The sequence below is a fragment of the Dipodomys spectabilis genome, unplaced genomic scaffold (assembly GCF_019054845.1).
Source record: "Dipodomys spectabilis isolate Male_0828 unplaced genomic scaffold, ASM1905484v1 ptg000039l, whole genome shotgun sequence".
In the NCBI taxonomy this organism is placed as follows: domain Eukaryota; kingdom Metazoa; phylum Chordata; class Mammalia; order Rodentia; family Heteromyidae; genus Dipodomys; species Dipodomys spectabilis.
Genome location: NW_024870716.1, coordinates 6,455,817 through 6,478,709, shown reverse-complemented (window position 1 = coordinate 6,478,709; position 22,893 = coordinate 6,455,817). Strand labels below are relative to the sequence as shown.

Below are 22,893 nucleotides of genomic sequence, written 5' to 3'. Positions count from 1 at the left end.
TGTAGTCATAAAAAATATTTTATTGGTAATTGTACATAATGGTGAGTGGGGCTGTAATATCTTTTTATTTCTGGGTATTGATAAATGCATAAATTGGCAGTTGTGTCTGAAAATAGAGTATTATGATTTTCATAGAACTGTTATATTCCATTAAAGGCCAATTAAACTGACTTAAGATTAGTTATTTCCAAGCTCTGTGCAACAGTTCCCATTTCTGTATTAGATTCATAACTCTATGACCCTGGATAAGTTTGAAACAAGGAAACAGTGATAAAACCCTCATTAAGTTAAAGCTTTTCCAAAACTGCAGCTTTTAAAATATGGCAAGATTCTTTTTCTATTTTGCCAAATGCTTATAATTACTTGAATTTTAATGTTTTATATAATACAGAAAATACCAGTGTTCAATGACAATAACACTAAACCTGAATTATAAAACTAAATAATCAGTTTTACTGTTTACCAGTCTGCTAGTAAACATTACAGCAAATGAATGTTTTGAAAAATAGGCAAACTAACAAAAACAAAAATCACAAAAAATGGAAAAAACCAGAAACATAATTCAGAAAGAATAATTTAGAAAAACGTGTCAAAATATTGGCAAGGTTCATAGAAATGCTTTATTTAATAACAACCTTCCTATTTATTAACCACACCAAGTACCAGCAGGTGTCTTTAAGAGGATAACCATTAAGAAAATCCTGTTGCAGTAATAGTTGATTAAGTTGATCTTTGACTTGTGTACATATAACTATTTGTTTCACAATTCTCAAATAATACATATTTAGGCAGCTTGCACTATGTAATAAAAAATTTAAACTCGTTACATGCCGATAGTAGAGAATTCAAGAATTATGTGTTAGAATTCACTAAACTAAAAGTGAAAATAGACTTACCAGTAACACTGCATAATGAATAATTCGACCACATTTTCATGGCACTTAACTGCAGAGACCAAAATGTTAAATCGGGAAGTGTTTGGTTGGCAGAGATTGCAATAAACTCTTAACAAATTCTTGACCAATTTGTATATTATGTAAAACTCAAGTTATGCATTGTGCACAAATGTGTTTGTCATGAAAATGTGGTACTTCTTGGCATACTCTTGTGTATTTGCATGGTAGGACAGAAGTGACTAAGAAACCCGAGAAAATAATCTTTAATGCGACTCTCCGTTCACTGACGAGGCTTCTCCTCTTGGGGAGGACGATCTGGACATTCCCCTCTCTGTGTTATCAGAGCTGGAGCCGCTCTGACTGTGCTGGTCTGCAGAAGCAGCACTAGATGCAGGCGGTGACTTTGTTTTCTCCTTAAAGTCTGTAATAATCACTGTCAGATCTCCAACTGTAACTTCCAAGTGTTGAGCACTACTCCGATCCACATTTTTTAATCTTGGCCTAAACACAAAACATGATGAATTTTTAAACTAGCTTTTCCTTCTACTAAATTTTTAAGTAATGCTAAAATAATATGTTAGGCAAAAGTAACAAAATGAACAAATTTATGTTTAAAGGAATTTCTGTGTAACAGCCACAAAAATACCATTAAAAATTTTAAATTATTGACATTAATCAAAACACTCATTTACAAATCTTCAATGTGACAAAAAACAAATAAGCAAACAAAAACTGGAAAAAGCCAGGAAGTAATGGTTTTTTAAATTATGCTTTAATTTATTCTACCATTTGGTTGGTCAAGACCCAAGCAAATAAATATCAGCTCAATATTTTGAATACCACTTCCCTAGATTTCAAGTACCTGTTTTTTTTTTCCTTTGTGCCCATCCTGGAGCTTAAACTATGAGCTTTTGTGGCTGTACTACATTGAGCCACAAGGACCATTTCCAGATTTTTAGTAGTTAATTTGGAGATAAGAGTCTCTTGGACTTTTCCTGCTTGGGCTGGCTTTGAACTATGATCCGCTGATCTCAGCCTCCTGAGTAGCTAGGATTACAGGCATTAGCCACCAACACCCAGCTCAAGTAGCTCTTTTTTTTTTTTAAAGAAGAAAAAAGAAGGGAGACCATGTCTTTAAAAAATTTAGTGAAGGGCTGGGAAGGTGGCTCAATAGTAGAGTGCTTGCCTTACATGCGTGAGGCCCTGGGTTCGATTCCTCAGCTAGCCTTGAGCTGAAGAGCTAAGGTACAGCGCCCAGGCCCAGAGTTCAAGCCCCATGACCGACCAAGAAAAAAAAATTTTAGTGAAAAGCAAAAAAAAAGAAAATAGTCTCATATTTAAGCTTCTATCTGTGACCTCTGGTTTGACTTCTGATATATCTTTCAAACTCAGGAAGAAAAAGAAAAAAAATCATTTTTGTGATACTTCATAATAAAGGACATGAAATATTTTATTTTCACCTGTGTATATGAGTATGTCAATGTTAAAAAAAAAAGACTAAATAGTTAAGTTGATTATTTCAAAGATGCCAGAAATACACTCTTCAAATTTACCTGGTTTTCTTATGACTGTTCTTTTTGCTAGTTGTTTCCTTTTCACTTTTTTCTTTTTCTACTTTATCTTTTTTCTCTTTCTTTGACTGTGTAGGGGGCACAAACTGCTGGGTAACCTGCTGTGCCACCAACTGGGAGACAGGCCGAGGTTTCCTGTGTGCATGTTAAAAAGAAAGGTTTAAATTATAACATGAAAATGTTTTCATGGAAGAATATCTCATGTTATATGAACAGGTATATATTATGAAGGCTTCCAAGTATAAAATTCCTTCTATCTAAAATATAAATTATCTTTCCTGTTCAACAAAAACAACTGTAATAAATAGAATTTTATGATGCAAGTTATAAGGTCAAGCCACTAAAATGTAACTGTATAAACATACAGCAGATATTATTTATACTGTATATCAAGGAAAATGAGGAGGCACACATTATTAAACATGAATTTTAAAGGTTAAATTTAGAAGTTTACATTTCAGTAGCATTTTGTTTTATTGGTGCTACTATTGGTTCTAAAGCCTTGCATATGTAAAGCATGAGCTCCCCCAACTAGCCTACACACCAGCCTCTGAAACACAATTTTAATTTATCCTTTGTCCTTCAGAGGAGATATCTAAGAACCTGTGACAACAACTATTTGTTCTGTCCATTACAAATTTCATTTCTTTCTTCTTTTTGTTTTTGTTTTGTCAGTCATGGGGCCTGAACTCTGGGCCTGGGCGCTGTCCCTCAGCTCTTCAGCTCAAGGCAAGCGTACTACCACTTGAGCCACAGTGCCACTTTCTCATTTCTCTTTTTTTTTTGTCGTTTGTGGGGCTTGAACTCCTGGCCTGAGTGCTGTCCCTCAGCTCTTCAGCTCAAGGTTAGTGGTCTACCACTTGAGCTACAGCACCACTTATGGTTTTTTGGTGGCTTACTGGAGATAAGAGTTTCATGGATTTTCCTGCCCTGGCTGGCTTTGAACCACGATCCTCAGATCTCAGCTTCCTGAGTAGCTAGGATTACAGGCATAAGCTACCAGCGCCCAGCCCATTTATTTGTTTAATAAATATTGAGTGTTGTATTTCTGACTCATTATCATTCAAAAACCCTTGAAAACTCCTTATGCGAGCAACCACAACCTCAACATGCATTTCTGACATTGGAGATCTACTGACTGCTTTAAGATTTACCTGCTTATTGATTTTGAAAGTATTCAGTAAGAACCTACTGCAGAACTTCCACAGGCCTATCTTTCAAAATGTTGCCTGGCTTCACCTTTTGCTGCTAGTATTAACTATCACCCTATTGGCCCATCTCAAGGATCTCTCCAGGTCTAAGACAGAATGGTGCAACTGGGGTCAAGATTCAGAGTAAACAGTCTCTAAGTTCTGAAGGAAGAAATAAGGAGAGTAAGATAAAAATATAAAAGGGCTATGCTGGTGCCTCGCTTGGTATTGGCCAAATTCGGGAGTCACTGACTGGTTTGACTTGGATACGGTGAACATGTGTCTGTACTGATCATGGAATAAACACGTTCTCTTAAAAAAAAAAAAATATATATATATATATATATAAAGGGCTATAAATGACAGTAAGTTCACTGTCTAGAAAATCCTTATCCTATTTCAGATAGAACAGGTTTGTTTTGCTTTTATAATCTTTCATTTCTCTTGTGTTCATCTACTGCAGGATGAAATAGAAAATAATGAGAAAATGTTGTATCACTGAGTATGCACAGCTGCAAAGCTGGGAGCAAATAGGATGTCAAACAATTTTAGGAGATGGATCATGAATTCTGTTTACAGCTACATAGTATGTTGCTCTGGAAGGATATCCAGGACAGGTAGATATTACTATCCTAGTTATTTAACTTTTAAAAGTAAGACTGATAGAAGAATCAGGGCTAGAGATCTAGACTGCTTAAGAGTTACACAAATTAAATCTATATTGAAAGTATAGTAATCAGTGACTAGACTTGTTAAAGGAATAAAGATAAAAAGGTTCTCAGAAAATGGTTCTTGGAAGTGGTGCTGTGGCTCAAGCAGTAGAGCACTCGCCTTGAGCTGAAGAGCGCAGGGACAGTGCCTAAGCCCAGAGTTCAAGCCCCACGACCGACAAAAAAAGAAAGAAAGAAAGAAAGAAAATGGTTCTCAAATTTAAATATATTGGGATCTCTTAGAATATTAGTTCAGCTTGCTAAACCCTACCTCTAGTTTCTTACAATGGCTTTGGGATAAAACCTAAGAAAATCTATTCCTGGCTAGTTATGCTTCTAGCTCTGATTCCGAGACCACACTGCAGAGCTTGAAGAAGTGAGATATAGTCAATGAATCCTGGTACTACCACTGTACCATCAAGTTTGAACTAAAGGGCAGAGAAAAAGGGGGAGAAGGGGAGAAGAAAATAATAATGAAAAGTTAAGAGAATGAGGTCCCAGCAAAAATTCAGACTTGACTTTTACAAAGTGTTGATATCAATCTTAAGCAGAAATGTGCTACAGGCAAGGGACCTTTTTAAAGCTACTTTAGTCTGTTAACAGACCACACAGAAATTAAAAAAAAAAAAAAAAAAAAAACTTAAGTGGCACTGAAGCTCAAGTGGTAGGGCGCTAGCCTTGAGCTGAAGTGTGCAGGGAGAGTGCCCAAGCCAAGTTCAAGCCCCAGGACAGACAAAAAAAAAAAAAAAAAAAAGAATGAATAAAGCACTTAAATGAATAAGTAGTGGTAGAGTTAAGTAGAATCAGGGACATGGTGAATGATTCACAAGCCCTCCTCACTTCTCAACTAACACAAATTTCTTAAGCAAAACATACAAGATTCCTTTCCCGGGGCTGGGAAGGTGGCTCAGTGGTAGAGCGCTTGCCTTGCATGCCTGAAGGCCCTGGGTTCGACTCCTCAGCACCACATAAACAAAAAGAAAAAAGCCAGAAGTGGCGCTGTGGCTCAAGGGGTAGAGTGCTAGCTTTGAGCTGAAGAGCTGAGGGACAGCACCCAGGCCCAGAGTTCAGGCCCCACAACCGGACCCAAAAAAAAAAAGATTCCTTTCCCTTATATCTAACATTCTGTGGGTGAGTATTATGGTCTATATATGTGTCCTAGCCCTAAATTCTTATGTTGAAATCTAATTACCAATGCAACAGATTCTGATAGGGAGGAAGCCACATCAAAACTAGACTATATATAGTAAATTTTGGGAAAAGCTCTTATATTTAGGTAGGACAGAGACTGAATTTCAGGGTCTTGTAAGCATTCCACCATTTGAGCCAGATCTCACTTCTTTTGCTTTTAGTCTAACATACTTGTGCAGGGCCCACCTTGGACAGAGATTTCCCTACATCTGCCACCTAAGCAGCTGGGATTATAGTACTATACAACCATGCCAAGTTTGTTTCTGAGATAGGGTCTTGTTCAATGCTGCCTAGGCTAACCTGAAATCTAGATCCTCCTATCTGGGACTAAAAGTATGCACTACAATGTGCATGCAAAAAGTATGTTGAAAACAGGGGAACTGTTATAGACAGAGATGAAATAACTTGTTTTAAACCATTACTACCCCAAGGAAAAGAGACATCACAAGGGTCTTCAATCTTAACACTTTTAAGTCATTTCATGAATAATCTACAGAAGAAATAAAAAAAGCACAAATAATGTTGTTAATTTTTTTATTAAGATGATAAAAATATAGTAACCTAATTTTTATTCTGTGATAAAGGTATACCACTATCCCTCAGTAAGAGAACAGGACTAATTCTAGCACATGGTTTATCCACTACTTGAAGGATATCAAAATTCAGAGGCTCAAGTCCCATATATAAAACGTCATAGTATTTGCATAGAATCTGTGCAATTCTTTCAGTATAATTTAAATCATCTCTAGATTACTTAACAGTATGTAACCACATATCAATGCTATTTAAATAGTTCTTACAATGTATTGCTTAGGGAATGAGAAACTAGAAGGTCTGTATGTGGTCAGAATAGAGGCAATTTTTCCCTTAAAGATTGAGGGAGGAAAAAAAATCCCAACACGTGGTTAGTTTAACCCATGGATGTACAACCCCCTAAATACAGAAGGTGGACTTAATAGATATGAAGTGGACAAACAGTGCTTCTTGGTGCTGGGGACAAACCCAGAGATCAAGCATATTCTAAGCACATGATTTCCCAGTGAGCTATACTTCAGCCCTGAAACTGCTTTTTAAAAAATGTAACTAATGCCTCAACAGCTCCTATGTCTACTCCTAAGAACATATCTATCAGGGCTGGGAAGGTGGCTCAGTGTAGAGTGCTTGCCTTGCATGCATGAGGCCCTGAGTTCGATTCCTCAGCACCACATAAGTAAAAAGAAAAAAGCCGGAAGTGGCGCTGTGGCTCAAGTGGTAGAGCACTAGCCTTGAGCTGAAGAGCTGAGGGACAGCGCCCAGGCCCAGAGTTCAAGCCCCACAACTGGACCCCCCCCCAAAAAAAAGAACATATCTATCTTAAAAAGGATGATTCCTAATTTCAAATACATTTGCACCTAGCATAGTTGCATGTGTCTGTAATTCAAGTAACTCAGACAGAGATCAAAAGGAATGCAGTTTGAGGCCAGACTGTGCAAAAAGTTAGTAAGATTTCCATCAGTAAGCTGGGCAACGTAGCCTCTATCTGCAATTCCATCTGTGAGTCTATCTTAAGGGGAGGCTCAGGTATAATCTGGGAACTCTGGGGCTCTGTCCTGGCAGGAAATCCATTTTTACTTAGGTTATTGTCCATCACTGCCTCCTCTCTGTCCCTCTAGTGGCTCTGAGCAGTGGGAGTTCATTAAAGGAGCTGACCAAAGAAAGGGAGGCAGATCTAGGTGCCACAGATACAACATGAAGTCAATTTCCCCCCTCCTTCCTACTATGGTACAGTTGTGGTGGGCATGGGTACTTCCTTCCACTGACACAGTTTTGGTGGGCTGCCTGGAGGAAGTGGACTTTGGAAGAGTTAGTGAGACAGCTTGGGAAGGCTTCATCACATCTACTCTGAGCTCTTTGTGTTCAGCGTGTGCAGGCCCTCCTTTGTTCTGGGTGGGGAGAAACGCTGGCTAAAGGGATGAATACTGGCAGTGTTGGCCCATCTTGAAGTACAACCCTGAAGTTTCCCTAGCACCAGCCTACCATGTCAAGCAATAAAATTGTGGCTGCTTGTGTGACTCTCAAAAAAGGAGGCTAGGAAGGAAGATTTGCAGTCAAGCAAGCATCCACCTAGAGCAAAACTGTGAGACTGTATCCAAAATATTATTAAAGCAAAACTTGACTGAGGTCTGGTTCAAATACTAGAGTTCTGTCCAGTAAGGAGGCCCTGAGTTCAATCCCCAGTATTGCAGGGGAAGTGGGGGGGAGAATGTAATAACTTTACTTCACACTTACATCACAAAACACTTTGTTCTGAAAGCCTTCTTTCAAGAAAAACCAGCCATTTTTTTTTGTTTCAGAATTATGAATGTTTTCATTTTTAGATGAGGGGCATGGATACCTACCTCCAGCATCTATCTATTTAACTTTATCAACTAATACATCAATATAGAAAATAAATGTAATCATATCTTTATACAGAAAAACTAGACAGTCTCAAGTTTTTGTTGCAAAATACTTGCAAAATATGATAAAATTCTTTCTGTTCATGAAACACAGCCTGCCAGGCATTATAGCAAATACCAGCCCCCCAATACACAGACACTCCGACCTTTTCAAAAATAAAAATACAGCCAGATGCCAGTGACTCATGCCTATAATCTTAGCTACTGAGGAGGCTAAGATCTGAGGATCACAGTTTGATGCCAGCCTGGGAAGGAAAGTCCATGAGACTCTTATTTCCAATAAACTACCCCCAAAAAGCTGGAAGTAGAGCTTTGGCTTAAGTGGTAGAGCACTAGCATTGAGCACATGAGACGCTCAGATGCAGTGTCCAGGCCCTGAGTTTAAGCCCCAGGACTAGCACAGAAGTGAAAAAAAATATATAGCCAGGTACTCTTACAACTATAATCCTAGCTACTCAGAAAGCTGAGATCTGAGGATTGCTGAGACCTGAGAATCAAGGTTCAAAACTAGCTAGGCCAGTCAGGAAAGTCAGTCAGAGACTCATCTCCAATTAACTATCCAAAAGCCAGAAGGGGAGCTGTGGCTTAAGTAGTAGAGCCTCCCCACCTCCACGTGCATGCAAAATCCTGGCTGAGGTTATAGCTTACGTAGTAGTAGGCTGCCTGCCTAACAAGTCCAAGGCCCTGAGTTCAAATCCTAATACCACAAAAAGAAAGAAAGAAAGAAAACCTGTTGAATGACTACTTATATGATAAATTTTATTTCCTTTTTGTCCTCAGGAATATATTTTCATGCATCAATTTATCAGTCTGAGAAAAAATGATGTAGGATGTTGTCATTTGACAACTCAGTCAGATTTCCTGTATGTGATCAATCTTATCATTACCATCTCAGGTTTACTGCCAATCTCTTTGTATTTACCTTCTGATTTAGTTAAGCTGCAAATCAACTTTGTCAATTTTCTCCTTTTGTCATTATGAACAGACAATAAAAATAATGCTTATTATGTTCAAGAAACTTGAGTGATGAAGAGACTAGAAAAATGGAGCCTACTCTGAGCACAAATGGCTCATGCCTGTAATCCTAGCTACTTAGGACACAGTTTGGATGTTTGTAGTTCAATGTCTCTCCAGGCAAAAAGTACCAAGATTTTATCTTAACCAATACAAGTTGGGTATAGTGGTGTGCATCTGTGGTGTGCATGAATGAGAGAAGTATAAATAGGTGAACCACAGTTCAGACTTGTTTGCATAAATACAAGACCCTGTTTGAAAAAAATTAAAAAGAAAAACAGGATGGGGGCATGGCTCAAGGTATAGCACCTGTTCTAGTACAAGGCCCAGAATTCAAACTCTTAATACTGCAATCAATAAACAAAAAAACGAACGTTTCTAGACTTTATTATACTCTAATAAGTCTTAAAAGATAATACAATAGTAAGGAGATATTTCAAAGCTAGATCATCCTTCTGGATGGTTCTGTTATTTTTTTCTGTTTGCATATCATTTTAATTTCTTTTCTAACAGAGTTGGGAGAAATTGATTATTAAAGATGCAATAGGATTGTTTCCAACATATGTATCAGATGACTTCTTTGTTGCTTTGTATGTACCTCTCTCAGGGTTTAAGCCCTGCTTTCACTGTATTTGATGTTGATATAATTTGTGGAGGGGAAGGGAAAAAACAAACTGTTTAAATAGGGTTACAGGTGGACCCATTACAACAATGAGATGTACAAGACGTTATGTGGAAAAATGAACTTTATAACTTTGGCAGGGTGGGGTGTGGGGGTGGGGTGGGGATGGTGGTGGTAGGGGAGTGTGGGGGTGGAGAGGGGAAGGGATGGTATGGGGAAACAAAGGAGGAGTCAACAATGCTTGATAAGAAATGTACTCACGCCGGGCGCTGGTGGCTCACGCCTGTAATCCTAGCTACTCAGGAGGCTGAGATCTGAGGATCGCAGTTCAAAGCCAGCCCGGGCAGGAGACACCGTGAGACTCCTATCTCCAATAAACCACCAGAAAACCGGAAGTGGGGCTGTAGCTCAAGTGGTAGAGTGCTCGCCTTGAGCTGAAGAGCTGAGGGACAGCGCCCAGGCCCAGAGTTCAAGCCCCACGACCGACAAAAAAAAAAAAAAAAAAAAAAAAAGAAATGTACTCACTATCTTGCCCATGTAATTGTAACCCCTCTGTACGGTATTTTCACAATAAAAAATTTTAAAAAAAAGATGCAATAATTTTCCTAGTATGTTGAAATAATGGGAAGACGCCAGAGAAGTAAAAGCACTAAGATCTCACTTTACACTTATTAGACAGTAAAGGGCCCAAAACTCTATGTGGTAATTTTTTTTAATGTATGTAAATTTTCTACTCCTTTGAAGACCTTGAAAAGAAAACACAAAATATTAATCCTTATAAAAATAACTGCCTAAGAAAGAGTATCTAAAACTAGATCCAATTTGAGAAAAAATAATGTGTGCATCTGTATTTTAGAACAATACTCTTTTTTTTTTTTTGGTCAGTTCTGGGGCTTGAACTCTGGGCCTGGGCGCTGTCTCTGAGCTCTTCAGCTCAAGGCTAGTGCTCTACCACTTGAGCCACAGCACTACTTCCTTTTTCTTTGGTAGTTAACTGGAGATAAGAGTCTTACAGACTTTTCGGCCTAGGCTGGCTTTGAACTGTGATGCTCAAATCTCAACCTCCTGAGTAGCTAGGATTACAGGGTGAGCCACTAGTACCTGGCTCATACTAATTCTTTTAAATTCTACCTTATTAGAATAATTGTTTTTTGTTCTTAGCTCAATGTTAAGGAATATTATTACATAGCAGAAAGCAGAAGTTCAGTTAATATTGAAAACTTAACTTTTTTTTTTTTCTTTTGTACCAGGTCTTGAACTCAGGGCCTACGTACTACCCCTGAGCTGTTTCTTCCCCAAAGCTAGTACTCTACTATTTGAGCCACAGAGCCATTCTGGCTTTTTTGGTAGTTTACTAAAGATAAAGAGTCTCAAGGAAGCCACTGCCAGGTTGGCTTTGAACCACTATCCTCAGATCTCAGCCTCCGGGTAGGTAGGATAACAGGAGTAAGCCACTAGCACCCAGCTTCAACTTTCTTAACATGAGTGAGATCTGAGGATTGTAGTTCAAAGCCAGAATGGGCAGGGAAATCTGTGAGGGAGGGAAGGAAGGAGAGAGTGTTCATAAACACTGTATGCAGCATATGTATGCATGCTTGTCAATGTATGGCTTGAATTCACCCAGATTTCTTGCTCACAGCTGGCATTCTACAACTTAAGCCACACCTCCAGCCTAACTTTTTACTGGTTATTTTGGAGACTGAATCCTTTTCTTGTATAGGCTAACTTCAAATATTGATCCTCCAGGTCTCAGGCTCCTGAGTAGCTAGGATTATAGGCATGAGCCACTGGTGCCTGGCTGTTTTTTCATTACTGAAGCATTGATAACAAGTTCAGAGACTGTAGTCATTCATTAAATGCTTAATGAAACAGCCCTTCTTGTCTTCTGAATCTGTGTGTGTGTGGGGGGGGGGGGTATCAGTTGTAGAACTTGAACTCACAGCCTGGGTGCTGTCCATGAGCTCTTTTGCTCACAGCTAGCACTCTACCACTTGGAGCCATAGCTCCACTTCTAGTTTTCTGGTGGTTAATTGAGCTAAGAGTCTCACAGACTTTGCTGCCAGGGCTGGCTTTGCACCATGATCTTCATATCTCAGCCTCCTGAGTAGCTAGGATTATAGTCATGAGCTACCATAGCCCAGGGTATTCTGAGTCTTTAATTTTTCCTTTTTATTTTTTTTTAAAGTAACTTGATCCTCTTTGAAAATACATTTATCTTGTCATTGGACATGGTGGCTCAAACCCATAATTCCAGGTTAGGGAGACACACATAGAGAAAATCTTAATTCAAGGCCAGCACAGACGACCTCATCTCTGGTGGTATGCCCCTGTCATCTCAACTATACACAAGAATATTAGTGAGAGAATGTTGTCGAGGCCAGCCAGGGGGAAACACAAGACACTACCTACAAAATAGCTAAAGCAAAAAGAGCTTAGGATATGGTTCAAGTGGCAGAGCAGCCATCTAGCAAATGCAAGGTCCTATGTTCAAAACCAATACTGCTCTCTCCCTCCAACCCCCCTTGAAGTAGGGATGTGGTTAAATGGAAAAACATTTTTCTAGCATAGCAATCCCCATCACCTTCCCCCCAAAAATTAAGGGCTCTTTTTTTTTAAATAATTTATTGTGAAAAAGTGATTACATACATTTCACAGTATTGTGAGATAGTGATACTTAAAGTCACAAACATATTCTAACCTTCATGAGGCAAATTGTCATTATTGTGATCTATAAAGTTTGTGAATTCTATGATCTTTGACAATACAGCTATTTCTTCCACATTGCATTTCCTTTACAACCAGGGATTGTGAACATTTCCTCATGTGTTTCTTTGCCATTTTTTTTTTTGGGGTCCGGTCATGGGGCCTGAACCCCATGAGGCGTTGTCCCTCAGCTCTTCAGCTCAAGGCTAGCGCTCTACCACTTGAGCCACAGAGCCACTTCCGGCTTTTTTTTTTTTCATTTGGCTTATGTGGTGCTGAGGAATCGAACCCAGGGCCTCAGGCATGCAAGGGCAAGCACTCTACCACTGAGCCATCTTCCCAGCCCTTTCTTTGCCATTTTTTTCTCTTCTTCTGGAAGTCTCTTTAGTTCCCTTGCCCATTTAGTAATTGGTCTGTTGGGTTTGGGAGGGATTCGTTTCTTGAGTTCCCTGTATATACTGGATGTTAACCCCTTGTCTGATATACTGCTGGCAAATATTTTTCCCCAGTTAGTTGGCTGTCTTCCTAGCTTGGTTGCTATAGCTTTAGCTGTGCAGAAACTTTTTATTTTAAGGTAGTCCCATTTGTTGAGTCTCTCTCCAATTTGTTGTGACCCTGGGACTCTGTTCAGGAAGGTCCTTCCTGTGAAAGGGCTTTTTTTTTCAATAAATTTGAAATAAAGGATTTACTACTTCATTTGGAGATTTTTTTTTTTTTTGGCCAGTCCTGGGCTTGAATTCAGGGCCTGGGTACTGTCCCTGAGCTTCTTTTGCCCAAGGCCAGCACTCTACCACTTGAGCCACAGCACCATTTCTGCCTTTTTCTGCTTATGTGGTATGTGGTACTGAGGAATTGAACCCAGGGCTTCATGCATGCTAGGCAAGCACTCAACCACTAAACCACATTCCCGGCCCTCATTTGGACATTTTAAAGTGAATTAACCTAAAGAATACATTAAGGGGCTGGGAAGGTGGCTCAGTGGTAGAGCACTTGCCTTGCATGCATGAGGCCCTGGGTTTGATTCCTCAGCACCATATAAGCAAAAAGAAAAAAGCCACAAGTGGTGCTGTGGCTCAAGTGGTAGAGTGCTAGTCTTGAGGGACAGCGCCCAGGCCCAGAGTTCAGCCCCCCCCCCCAAAAAAAAGAATACATTAATTAGCATTAGTTGCCTTCATTCTGTACTGCTCTGTGTACAGTACACAGAGCATATTTACATACCATGTTCTATTTGATGTTTTTTTTTTAGTTGTTGGTAAAAACATTTAGAAAAAAAAAACTTTTAGAAAAGAAGTGTTTGCCAAACATTCCTAAGGCCTCTGCAAGTTCCTATGTGATTATCTTGACATTCTACTCCCCTGTGAGGTTAGTTATCTTTTTGTGGTTATTTATCTTTCTGTTTCCCAGCTAACTAGAGCACTACTCTGTAAAACATTATTTTACCCATTTTTTGGGGGGAGGGGGTCTGGTTGTGGGGCCTGGACTCTGTCCCTCAGAGCCACTTCTGGCTTTTTTTTCTGCTTATGTGGTGCTGAAGAATTGAACCCAGGGCCTCATGCATGCAAGGCAAGTACTCTACCACTGAGCCACCTTCCCAGCCCTCTTTTACCCATTTTTTTTGTATTATTATCATCTATAACAGCAGGTCTTATTTGTGTCAGATGTAAACATGTCTTGATATTAAAGAAAATATGATATGTAAATACAACTGTTAATTGTGTAAACACTGAATTGATCAGATGTCAACTTTCATAGATCCACATTCATGAAAATACTGCTGATACCATCTTGACTCATTTACTTTTTTCATGAAAATCAAAGCTTGATGTACTTTTTCGTAATCTCTTTTATAATATATTTTTCATAATATTAACTAATAACTATGGTATTTCTCCATCAACAAATAAGGAAGTAATATCGCTAATATTAGCATTACTTGACCTTTCAGAAAAATTCAAATATTAACTGTCATAATAATATTCAAATCTTGTTGACTTTGCAGCAGAATCACAATAATAAAATATTACAAGGAATTTTAACAAGTGAAACCAAAAAATGTCTATATAAAGTTGAGGTGTTGGGGCTGGGAAGTTGCCTCAGTGGTAGAGTGCTTGCCTTGCATGCATGAGGCCCTGGGTTCAATTCCTCAGCACCACATAAGCAGAAAAAGCGGGAAGTGGCACTGTGGCTCAAGTGGTAGAGCGCTAACCTTGGGCTGAAGAGCTGAAGGACAGCGCCCAGGCCGAGTTCAGCCCCCACGACTGACAAAAAAAAAAGAATGAAAAAGATGAGTTATTGATCTCTGAGGTTCAGTGTTAACCTTCTTTCTTGTCACTTGCCTATGGTTTTTTTTTATAGAATGCAAAAATATCCTGCATCATTCCAATAATGTATGTAGGAGAGTTGGAAGTATAGCTCAAGTTCATAAAGCACCTGCCTAGGAAGCACCAGTCCCTGAGTTCAAACCACAATACTAGAGGGGGTGAGGGTCTATGAAGCACTATTTAAAAGAGATTTTACTCCAAATCTTTCATATTTAATTTTCAAAACCAAACACTTCTGTAGAATGCAAGAACACAATTTTCCCTTAGCTCCTAGGAGGTAAAGTAGCAGAGGAGATTTGATTCCTCAGCAAGTTCTAAGATATCCTTGGTAATAAGCACAGACAAAATAGATTACTTACATCAGTTTCATAAAAGCTAGGATAGAGTGTTCAGTAATTAATTTTTTTGAAAAACATCTCACATCACTGAGCAGCATCACAGTTGGGTATTAGATTTCCACTTAACTAAAAAACCTAGGGGCAATCTTCAAAGCTACAAATAAGTTATGCTCTATTCTCTTAGACAAATAAATACCAGGTCTTTTCATTTCTTTCCTGTGTATTATTTAACTGTCCTCCTCATCATTTCCATTGATACTACAGTCTTCTTTCATACCTCCTGCCTCATAGCTATTCTTTAACAGTCACATTTATTGATTACTTCCCACAGAGTGGCACAAGACTCAACTTTCAATTATATATTCTCTCACTAACCTTTCAAAACAGTGCTATTCATCATGTGGTTCAGAAGCCAAGAGCATCAGCACCAGGAAGCCTCTCAAAAACTCCAATTCTTAGGCCTCGATCCAAGATTCTAATAATTTGCACGCAGGCTACTGCTACAGAAGTGCTCCTCTAGGTGGCTTATTCCATCCTTGACCTTGAATATCATCTTTACAATCTTGATCATGGCTCCACATTGAAATTCACCTGGGATCCTTTTCCTTTCTTTTTTTTTTCCCACTAGCACAAGGGCTTGAGTTTATGACTGCTGCTGTACCACTTGAACCATAGCCTCTTTCAGCTTTTTGCTAGTTAATTGGAAACAGGATCGTGGCAACTTTTCTGGACTGGCTTTGAAGGCAAAATGGTGGTACATCCATAAAGTAATACAACAAAAATTAAGGCTATTGATACTCAGCAACCAGGATGCAAAGTAACTATACTAGACACTCCAGTGGCTCACACTTGTAATCCTACTCAGGAAGCTGAAATCTGGAGGATGCTGGTTTGAGACCAGCCAAGACAGAAAAGTTCACTAGACTCTCTATCTTCAAAATAACTAGAAAAAAAAAGCAGGGCTAAAGACATGGCTGAAGTGGTAGAGTGCCAGTTGAGCAAGTGTTAGGTAATGAGTTCAAACACCAGTACCAGCAGAAATAATAATGATTTATTATGAGGATGAGGAGTAAAGGAAGCTGGACCAAAAAGAGCATATACTGTATGATTCTATTTGTGTAAAGTTCTAGAAAATGCAAATTAATCTAAAAGACAAAAAGAAGATCATTGGTTGCCCACTAACAGAAGATGGCACAAGAGGTAGATTAAGAATGGGAAAAATTAAAAAGGAGCACAAAAAAATGGTCTGAGTATGATGAATATGTTTATTGGCTTGATTATAGTGATGGCTTCACTGGTGTATTCATAAATGTACACCTTAATTGTGACGTTCATTGTACATCAATTATGCCTTAATAAAAGTTAGAAGAAAAATTTAACTGCTGATCAAAACAAAAAAGCTTGGGCCTCATTTAAATGAGACTGTAGGAATGGGACCAGGCTCAGATTCTATGAAAATGCCCAGACAGATTCGTATGTGCAGAAATCTCCCCTGAACTCCAAACACATATAACTCCAAACATATATATATATATATATATATATATATATATATATATATAACTGCTTAAATGTTTCAATAGAACCTATATTTTGTTTAAAAATATCCTCGATTTTTTTCCTTCTACTCCACTTTTTGACAGTTTCTTCATCTTAGTTTTAAATAGCACTCCATTCTTCTAGTATCTCAGACCAAATGCTTGGAAGCAGTATTCATTCCCCTTTCACAAAACTAATTTACCTCCAGATCCTTTCTACTTATCTGCCAAAATATATCTGGAAATAAATATTTCTTTACCAGTTCCACTGATGCCATCCTCGTAATCTCATATCTAATATTCCTTGATTTTCTGTTATCATTCCACAAAGCAGCCACTGTGATTCTTCCAAATGTAATTTTTTAAAACTGTTACTCTTGGGCTGGGAAGGTGGCTCAGTGGTAGAGCATTTGCCTTGTATGCATGAGGCCCTGGGTTCGATTCCTCAGCACCACATAAGAAAAAAGAAAAAAGCCGGAAGTGGCACTGAGGCTCAAGTGGTAGAGCGCTAGCCTTGAGCTCAAGAGCTGAGGGACAGCGCCCAGGCCCAGAGTTTAGGCTCCACGACCGTATCCCCCCCCCCCCCCCCACAAAATAAAAATAAAAATAAAAAAAACCTGTTACTCTTTTGCTTAAAACGACCAATAGTGTAGGACTTGTCTGTGTGTCTTTGTTTAATTTGTAACAAAGCCTTACAGACAGGTGCAAACAGTAAATCCTCTTTTGCAACCCAAACTCATTATTGAGTATGAATTTTTGGTACATGTAAGAAGGAATATGATTCCTATAATAGTTGTCAAGTGATGGGGGTTTGCTAACTCATGCAGGTTGGTTCTGGGAACAAAGTTGATGGAAAAGCTAAAAAAATTACTCTTTTTTTTAATTGTGAAAATACCGCACAGAGGGGTTACAATTACATGAGCAAGATAATGTGTACATTTCTTATCAAGCATTGTTGCCTCCTTTTTTTCCCCTTCCCATCCCTTCTCATCTCTCCCCCATCCTGCCCCCCCCCGTGCCAAAGTTGTAAAGTTTGTTTTTCAACATAACGTCTTGTACATCTCATTGTTGCAATGGGTCCACCTGTATCCCTATTTAAATGATTTGTTTTCTTCCTTCACCTCTACAAATTATACCAACATCAAATACAGTGAAAACAGGTGCTTTGAAAAATCAAATGAAAGAATTACTATTTAATTTGTATAATGGACAATAAATCTTTCAAGGTCTAGTTTATCAAGGTTAAAAAAAAAAGACCAGTAGTCAAGTATACATGAAGGCATTTGTTCAACTAGTCCACACAATGAGAGGCTGAAAGTCATATGATGGACATTTGCAGGCTGTAGGATATACATATACACATAAACTCTCACATTAAAATATATGATTCTGAAAATTCACTTGGATATTTGTCCAGACAATGAAATATGTATTTCTAAATAAAAACTTATACTAGAGTTTCAGAATAAGAGAGAGGTCAGAGATGTAGCCTCAGTCTGAGGCTGAGCCTCCTGAAAAGCCAATGGTGCAAGTCCACATTCAAAGATAAGCAACAACAACAACAGCAGCAGCAAAACCTCCTTGTGTCTGATGTCCAGGAGCAAATGCAGGAGAAAAGCACATCCACCTGGAAAGATGGTTCAGGGGAAAACTAGCTTCCTACTACATTTTTGCTGTGAGAATTCATTGTAGTGAATGAATGGTGATGCCCACACCCATGGCAGGTCTCCCACTCAGTTCTCTCACCTACCCGCTATTGTCCTCTGGACACAGGCACATCCAGATGTGTGCTTTAGCCATTCTGTAAGCGTAAGTCAAGTTGACAAAATTAACCATCACAAATAGGTTCATCTTCCTTCCCATCCAACTCCTGCCTTACTCTCACTTTTCAACTATTTATATTTCTTTTTTTTACCCTCCACATGTGCTATACAAATACAGACACAGTGATTTAAGAAAGCTTTTTATAAAATTGCTTGCCTTTTAAATATGCATTAAAACAGAAATGCTACATAATTCTAATCTTTTTATTAAGAACCACTTGGGTTCTTAATCCTTGTCTCAAGTTTGAATGATCTGAAGACGTTTAAAATAAAGTACTTTTGTCTGAACCGGGCACCAATGACTCATGTGGTAATCCTAGGCTGAGACCTGCAAGACTTAAGGTTTAAAGCTACTCTAGTCAGAAAAGTCCATGATACTCCATTTGCAATTAACAAGCAAAAAAACCAAGTTAGTAGAGTGGCACAAATGGTATAGCATCAGCCTAAGCAAGCATGAAGCCCTGAGTTGAAACCTTGACTCAAAGGACATTGTTTAAAACAATACATCCTTATTTTGCTGCAGGCAACCTTCTAAACTAGCCTGCAACCATTTCTGCTTCCTGCTCTACTTCCTGCTTGTCTGATCTAATCCCTCCTGGCCAGTAGGATAGCAAAAGAGCTTTCTACCAAACAGCACACAATAAAACGGAATTCATGTCACTTTCTCTTTTTCTTGTAGGTTGTGGGGCTTGAACTCTGTGCCTGGGTGCTGTCCCCGAGTTTTTCAACTTAAGGCTAGCACTCTACCACTTGAACCACAGCCCCACTTCTAGTTTTCTGGTGGTTAAGGTGGAGATAAGAGTCTCACAGACTTTCCTGCCCAGGCTGGCTTTGAACAACGATCCTCAAATCTCAGCATCCTGAGTAGCTACCATTATAGGCATGAGCTACTGGCACCTGGCATGCATGTCACTTTCAAAATTAGGTTACAAAATCTATCTTCTACCTTGCTTACCCTCTTCTTTCTTGTACCTTCCCTATAGAGGGAGCCAGGTAGCAAAGAGCTAACTAAGGGAGGCCTCTGGCAAACTGATGTCCTCAGCTCAACTCTCTGCAAAGAACTGATGCCTGTCACCAGCCACTTGAAATAGTGGAGAAATAGTTCTTCCTGGTTGTTTTTTTCCCCCTCTTTGGTTGGTTGTGGGGCTTGACCTCAGCCTTTTCTCTCAATCACAGTGTCATTTCCAGCTTTCTGGTGTTTAATTAAGAGATAAAGAGTCTGATGGACTTTCCTGCCCTGGCTGGCTTTGAACCGTGATCCTCAGATCTCACCCTCCTGAGTAGCTAGGATTACAGATGTGAGTCACTGGCATCTAACACTTCCTAGTTTTTATTATTGTTTGTATTGTCTGGTTCTTTTTTTTTTTTTTTGGTCGGTTGTGGGGCTTGAACTGGAGGCCTGGGCATTGTCCCTGAACTCTTCAGCTTAAGGCTAGAGCTCTCCCACTTGAGCCAGAGTGACACTTTCCGCCTTTTCTGCTTATGTGGTACTGAGGAACTGAACCCAGGGCCTCATGCATGCAAGGTAAGCACTCTACTGCTGAGCCACCTTCCCAGCCCCTGTATTGTCTAGTTCTTATGGTTTGGTTGTATTTTGTTTTTTTGCTTTTTGTTTCGTTGTTATTGGTGGTGGTGTTTCTTGAAACAGGGTTTCACTATGTAGCCCAAGCTGGTCTCAAATTCATTATTTAACACAGGCAGACTTTGAGGTCCTCCATCTCTCTGCCTCAATTTCTTGAGTGGTAAGATGAGACTACAGATGAATATGGCCAGGCCCAGCTAATTCCTCCCCTCTGTATCCTAAACAGTTGCTGGCCCAACGATGATATTGATGGCAGCATGTGAGCTGCCATCAGAACACATTATACCTAGATTACTGACACACAGAAACTGTGGGATAATAAATATTTTGAGCTACATTTTGAGATACTTCGTTACATAGCAACAAATAATTAATACATATATTTATACCTGTATTATTCCAAATTTTGAGATGCCATTCTTTACTATAGAAAATCTGGTAAGTACCCTGCTGGCTCACATTTGTAATCTTATTCAGGAGGCTGATATCCTAGGAGAGCAATTCCAGTCAAGGCTGGAAAATCTGAGACTCTTTTCTCCAATTAATCACCAAAAGTTGGAAATGAAACTGTGGCTCAAGTGGCAAACACCACTTTGGGCAAAAAAGCAAAGGGGGAATGAGTGCCCAGGCCAAGTTTAAGCACTAGCACCAATAAATAAATAATTAAATTGAAAATCTGATACTCAAACTGGAAGATGGCTTCTTTGATACACCCAATTGTGGTTAATGGGATGTTTATGTATTATACAGATGTATGGGACTCATCATATAACACACATTGGAGTATAACTGAAATCTATCAGATTAAAACACCCTCAGCAAGGGTCAAGTTATGCTTTGTTGGAAGTTACTGAAATCAGTCCTATTTGGTTTGCCCTTCACTTAACGTTTTATATAGCTACTCTAAGTCTGAGTTTCACTGCTTTGTAATTTTGGCCTTTTGTCTGTGCTTCTTCCTGCTACAGAGTTTACATTTGCCCTGCCACTCCTTTTACTTCATCCGTTGCTTTTTATCTTCTTCATAGGATTCCAGTAAAGCAATAGATTGCAGAGTTATTTCCAGGCAGAAGCAATGGTCCTTTCATTTTACCTCTGCTCTCATTTTACCACTGCCATTTTATCAGATGGACTGGTTACTTCTTATATTAATAATCACATCTATGAATCTTTAAGAACTTTGTCTGCACACCTAGTGCAGTAGCCTCAAAGCAAGGTTTGTGTACCATCACTAGTGCTCCACAGGCAGACTGGAGAATCTGAAATTTAAGAGGCAATTATGATTTTTTCTCACACTAAGCCTGCTGTTGTGTGATATATAATCAAAACTCACAAAAAGGGTTTAAGCTCATAGAGGTCGAGATGAAAATATTCCACAAATGCCACAATTTAAAAAAACTGCGTTGGATATCTGGCTCAAGTAGTAGAATAGCTAAGTAGCAAGCACAAAACTCTGAGTTCAATCCCAGTACTTAAAAAAAATCAAAACTATGTTGAAAAAAATTGAACAAAACTTCAGCTGGACACCGGTGGCTCATGCCTGTAATCCTAGCTACTCAGGAGGCTGAGATCTGAAGATCACGGTTCAAAGCCAACCTGGGCAGGAAAGTCCGTGAGACTCTTATCTCTAATAAACCACTAGAAAACAGGAAATGGCGCTGTGGCTTAACTGGTAGAATGCTTGCCTTGAGCTGAAGAGCACAGGGACAGCACCCAAGCCCAGAGTTTAAGCCCCACAACTGAAAAAAATAATATTAAAAAAAAAGAGATTAAACATGGGACTGGGAAGGTGGCTCAGCAGTAGAGTGCTTGCCTTGCATGCATGAGGCCTTGGGTTCAATTCCTCAGCACCACACAAGCAGAAAAAGCCAGAAGTGGTGCTGTGATTCAAGAGTTGAGCTCTAGCCTTGAGCTGAAGAGCTGAGGGGCAGCATCCAGGCTCCACAACCGGCAAAAAAAAAAAAAAAAAAAGATCGAACAAAACTTTAATGGACATAATCTGTTAGTGTGAACTGGAGTGAGTAAATCTGTATGTATGCTTAGCTAGATAACAGAAGTATAAAACAAGTACTGTTAAATATGGAACATCCTTTTTAACACGCTTTAGTCTTTAGTGTTTATGTTATTTGGTAGAATCTCTTGTCATATAATAGCAGGATGTTTTACACAATTGAAGAAAAATCCCATTTCTTCTTTATAAAACAGTAACTATAATGAGTAAAAAAAGGTAGTTAACAAAATGGGAGGCAGATAAAATGGCTTATATCTATAATTCCAGCTCTCAGGAGATGGCTATCAGGAGCATTTCATTTCTAGGCCAGCCCATGTGAAAAGTTAGGAGACAACATTTCAGTCAACAAGTCAACACCTCTGTCATCCCAGCTACATGTGACAGGTTTAGGTAGGAGGATTGCAGCTCAAAGCCTATTCCAAGCAAAAATAAAAGTCTGATTCTAAAAATTAAAGCAAAAAAGGAGTGAGGGTATGACTCAAATGGTAGAAGTCTTACCTAGCTTGAGTACACATCCCAATACTATAAAAAAATCTAAACTGAAAATACCTTAACACATAAACATTAACATTAATAAATAAGAAACAATTGTTTATTCTTTATTCTTTAAGGTTATTCAAACAATGAATGTATGAAAAATCTAAAGGTTGATGCACAGGTGGTAATAAAAATTTACTTAAAAATGTATCTTTCTGATGGGTGCTGGTGGCTCACACCTGTAAACATAGTTACTAAGAGGCTGAGATCTGAGGATCTTGGTTCAAAGCCAGCCCAGGCAGGAAAAGTCCGTGATACTCTTATCTCCAAAAAAAACAGAAGTGGAGCTGTGGCTCAAGTGGTAGAATGCTAGCCTTGAGCTGAAGAACTGAGGGACAGCACCCAGGCCCAGAATTCAAGCCCCACAACTGACAAAAAAAGAAAAAAAGAAATGTATCTTTCTTTTGGCCT

The 22,893-nt window shown here is 39.0% G+C and overlaps 1 protein-coding gene and 1 non-coding gene across 4 annotated transcripts in view; one reads left to right on the top strand and one right to left on the bottom strand.

Moving 5' to 3' along the window:
* The window catches only part of Yaf2 (YY1 associated factor 2), an 88,660-nt gene continuing 65,767 nt past the window's right edge, over positions 1 to 22,893 (bottom strand). For all 3 annotated transcript variants that reach the window (XM_042677657.1, XM_042677659.1, XM_042677658.1), the window contains 2 exons: positions 2,450 to 2,602; positions 1 to 1,397 (listed from right to left, as the gene is read on the bottom strand). In XM_042677657.1, coding sequence (XP_042533591.1) covers positions 1,160 to 1,397; positions 2,450 to 2,602 — 391 coding nt within the window. In that variant the 3' untranslated portion in view covers positions 1 to 1,159. The remainder of the gene's footprint in view (positions 1,398 to 2,449; positions 2,603 to 22,893) is intronic.
* LOC122106390 lies at positions 17,184 to 17,312 on the top strand. Its single transcript, XR_006147163.1, has one exon. It is a non-coding gene; the product is annotated as a small nucleolar RNA SNORA40 (small nucleolar RNA).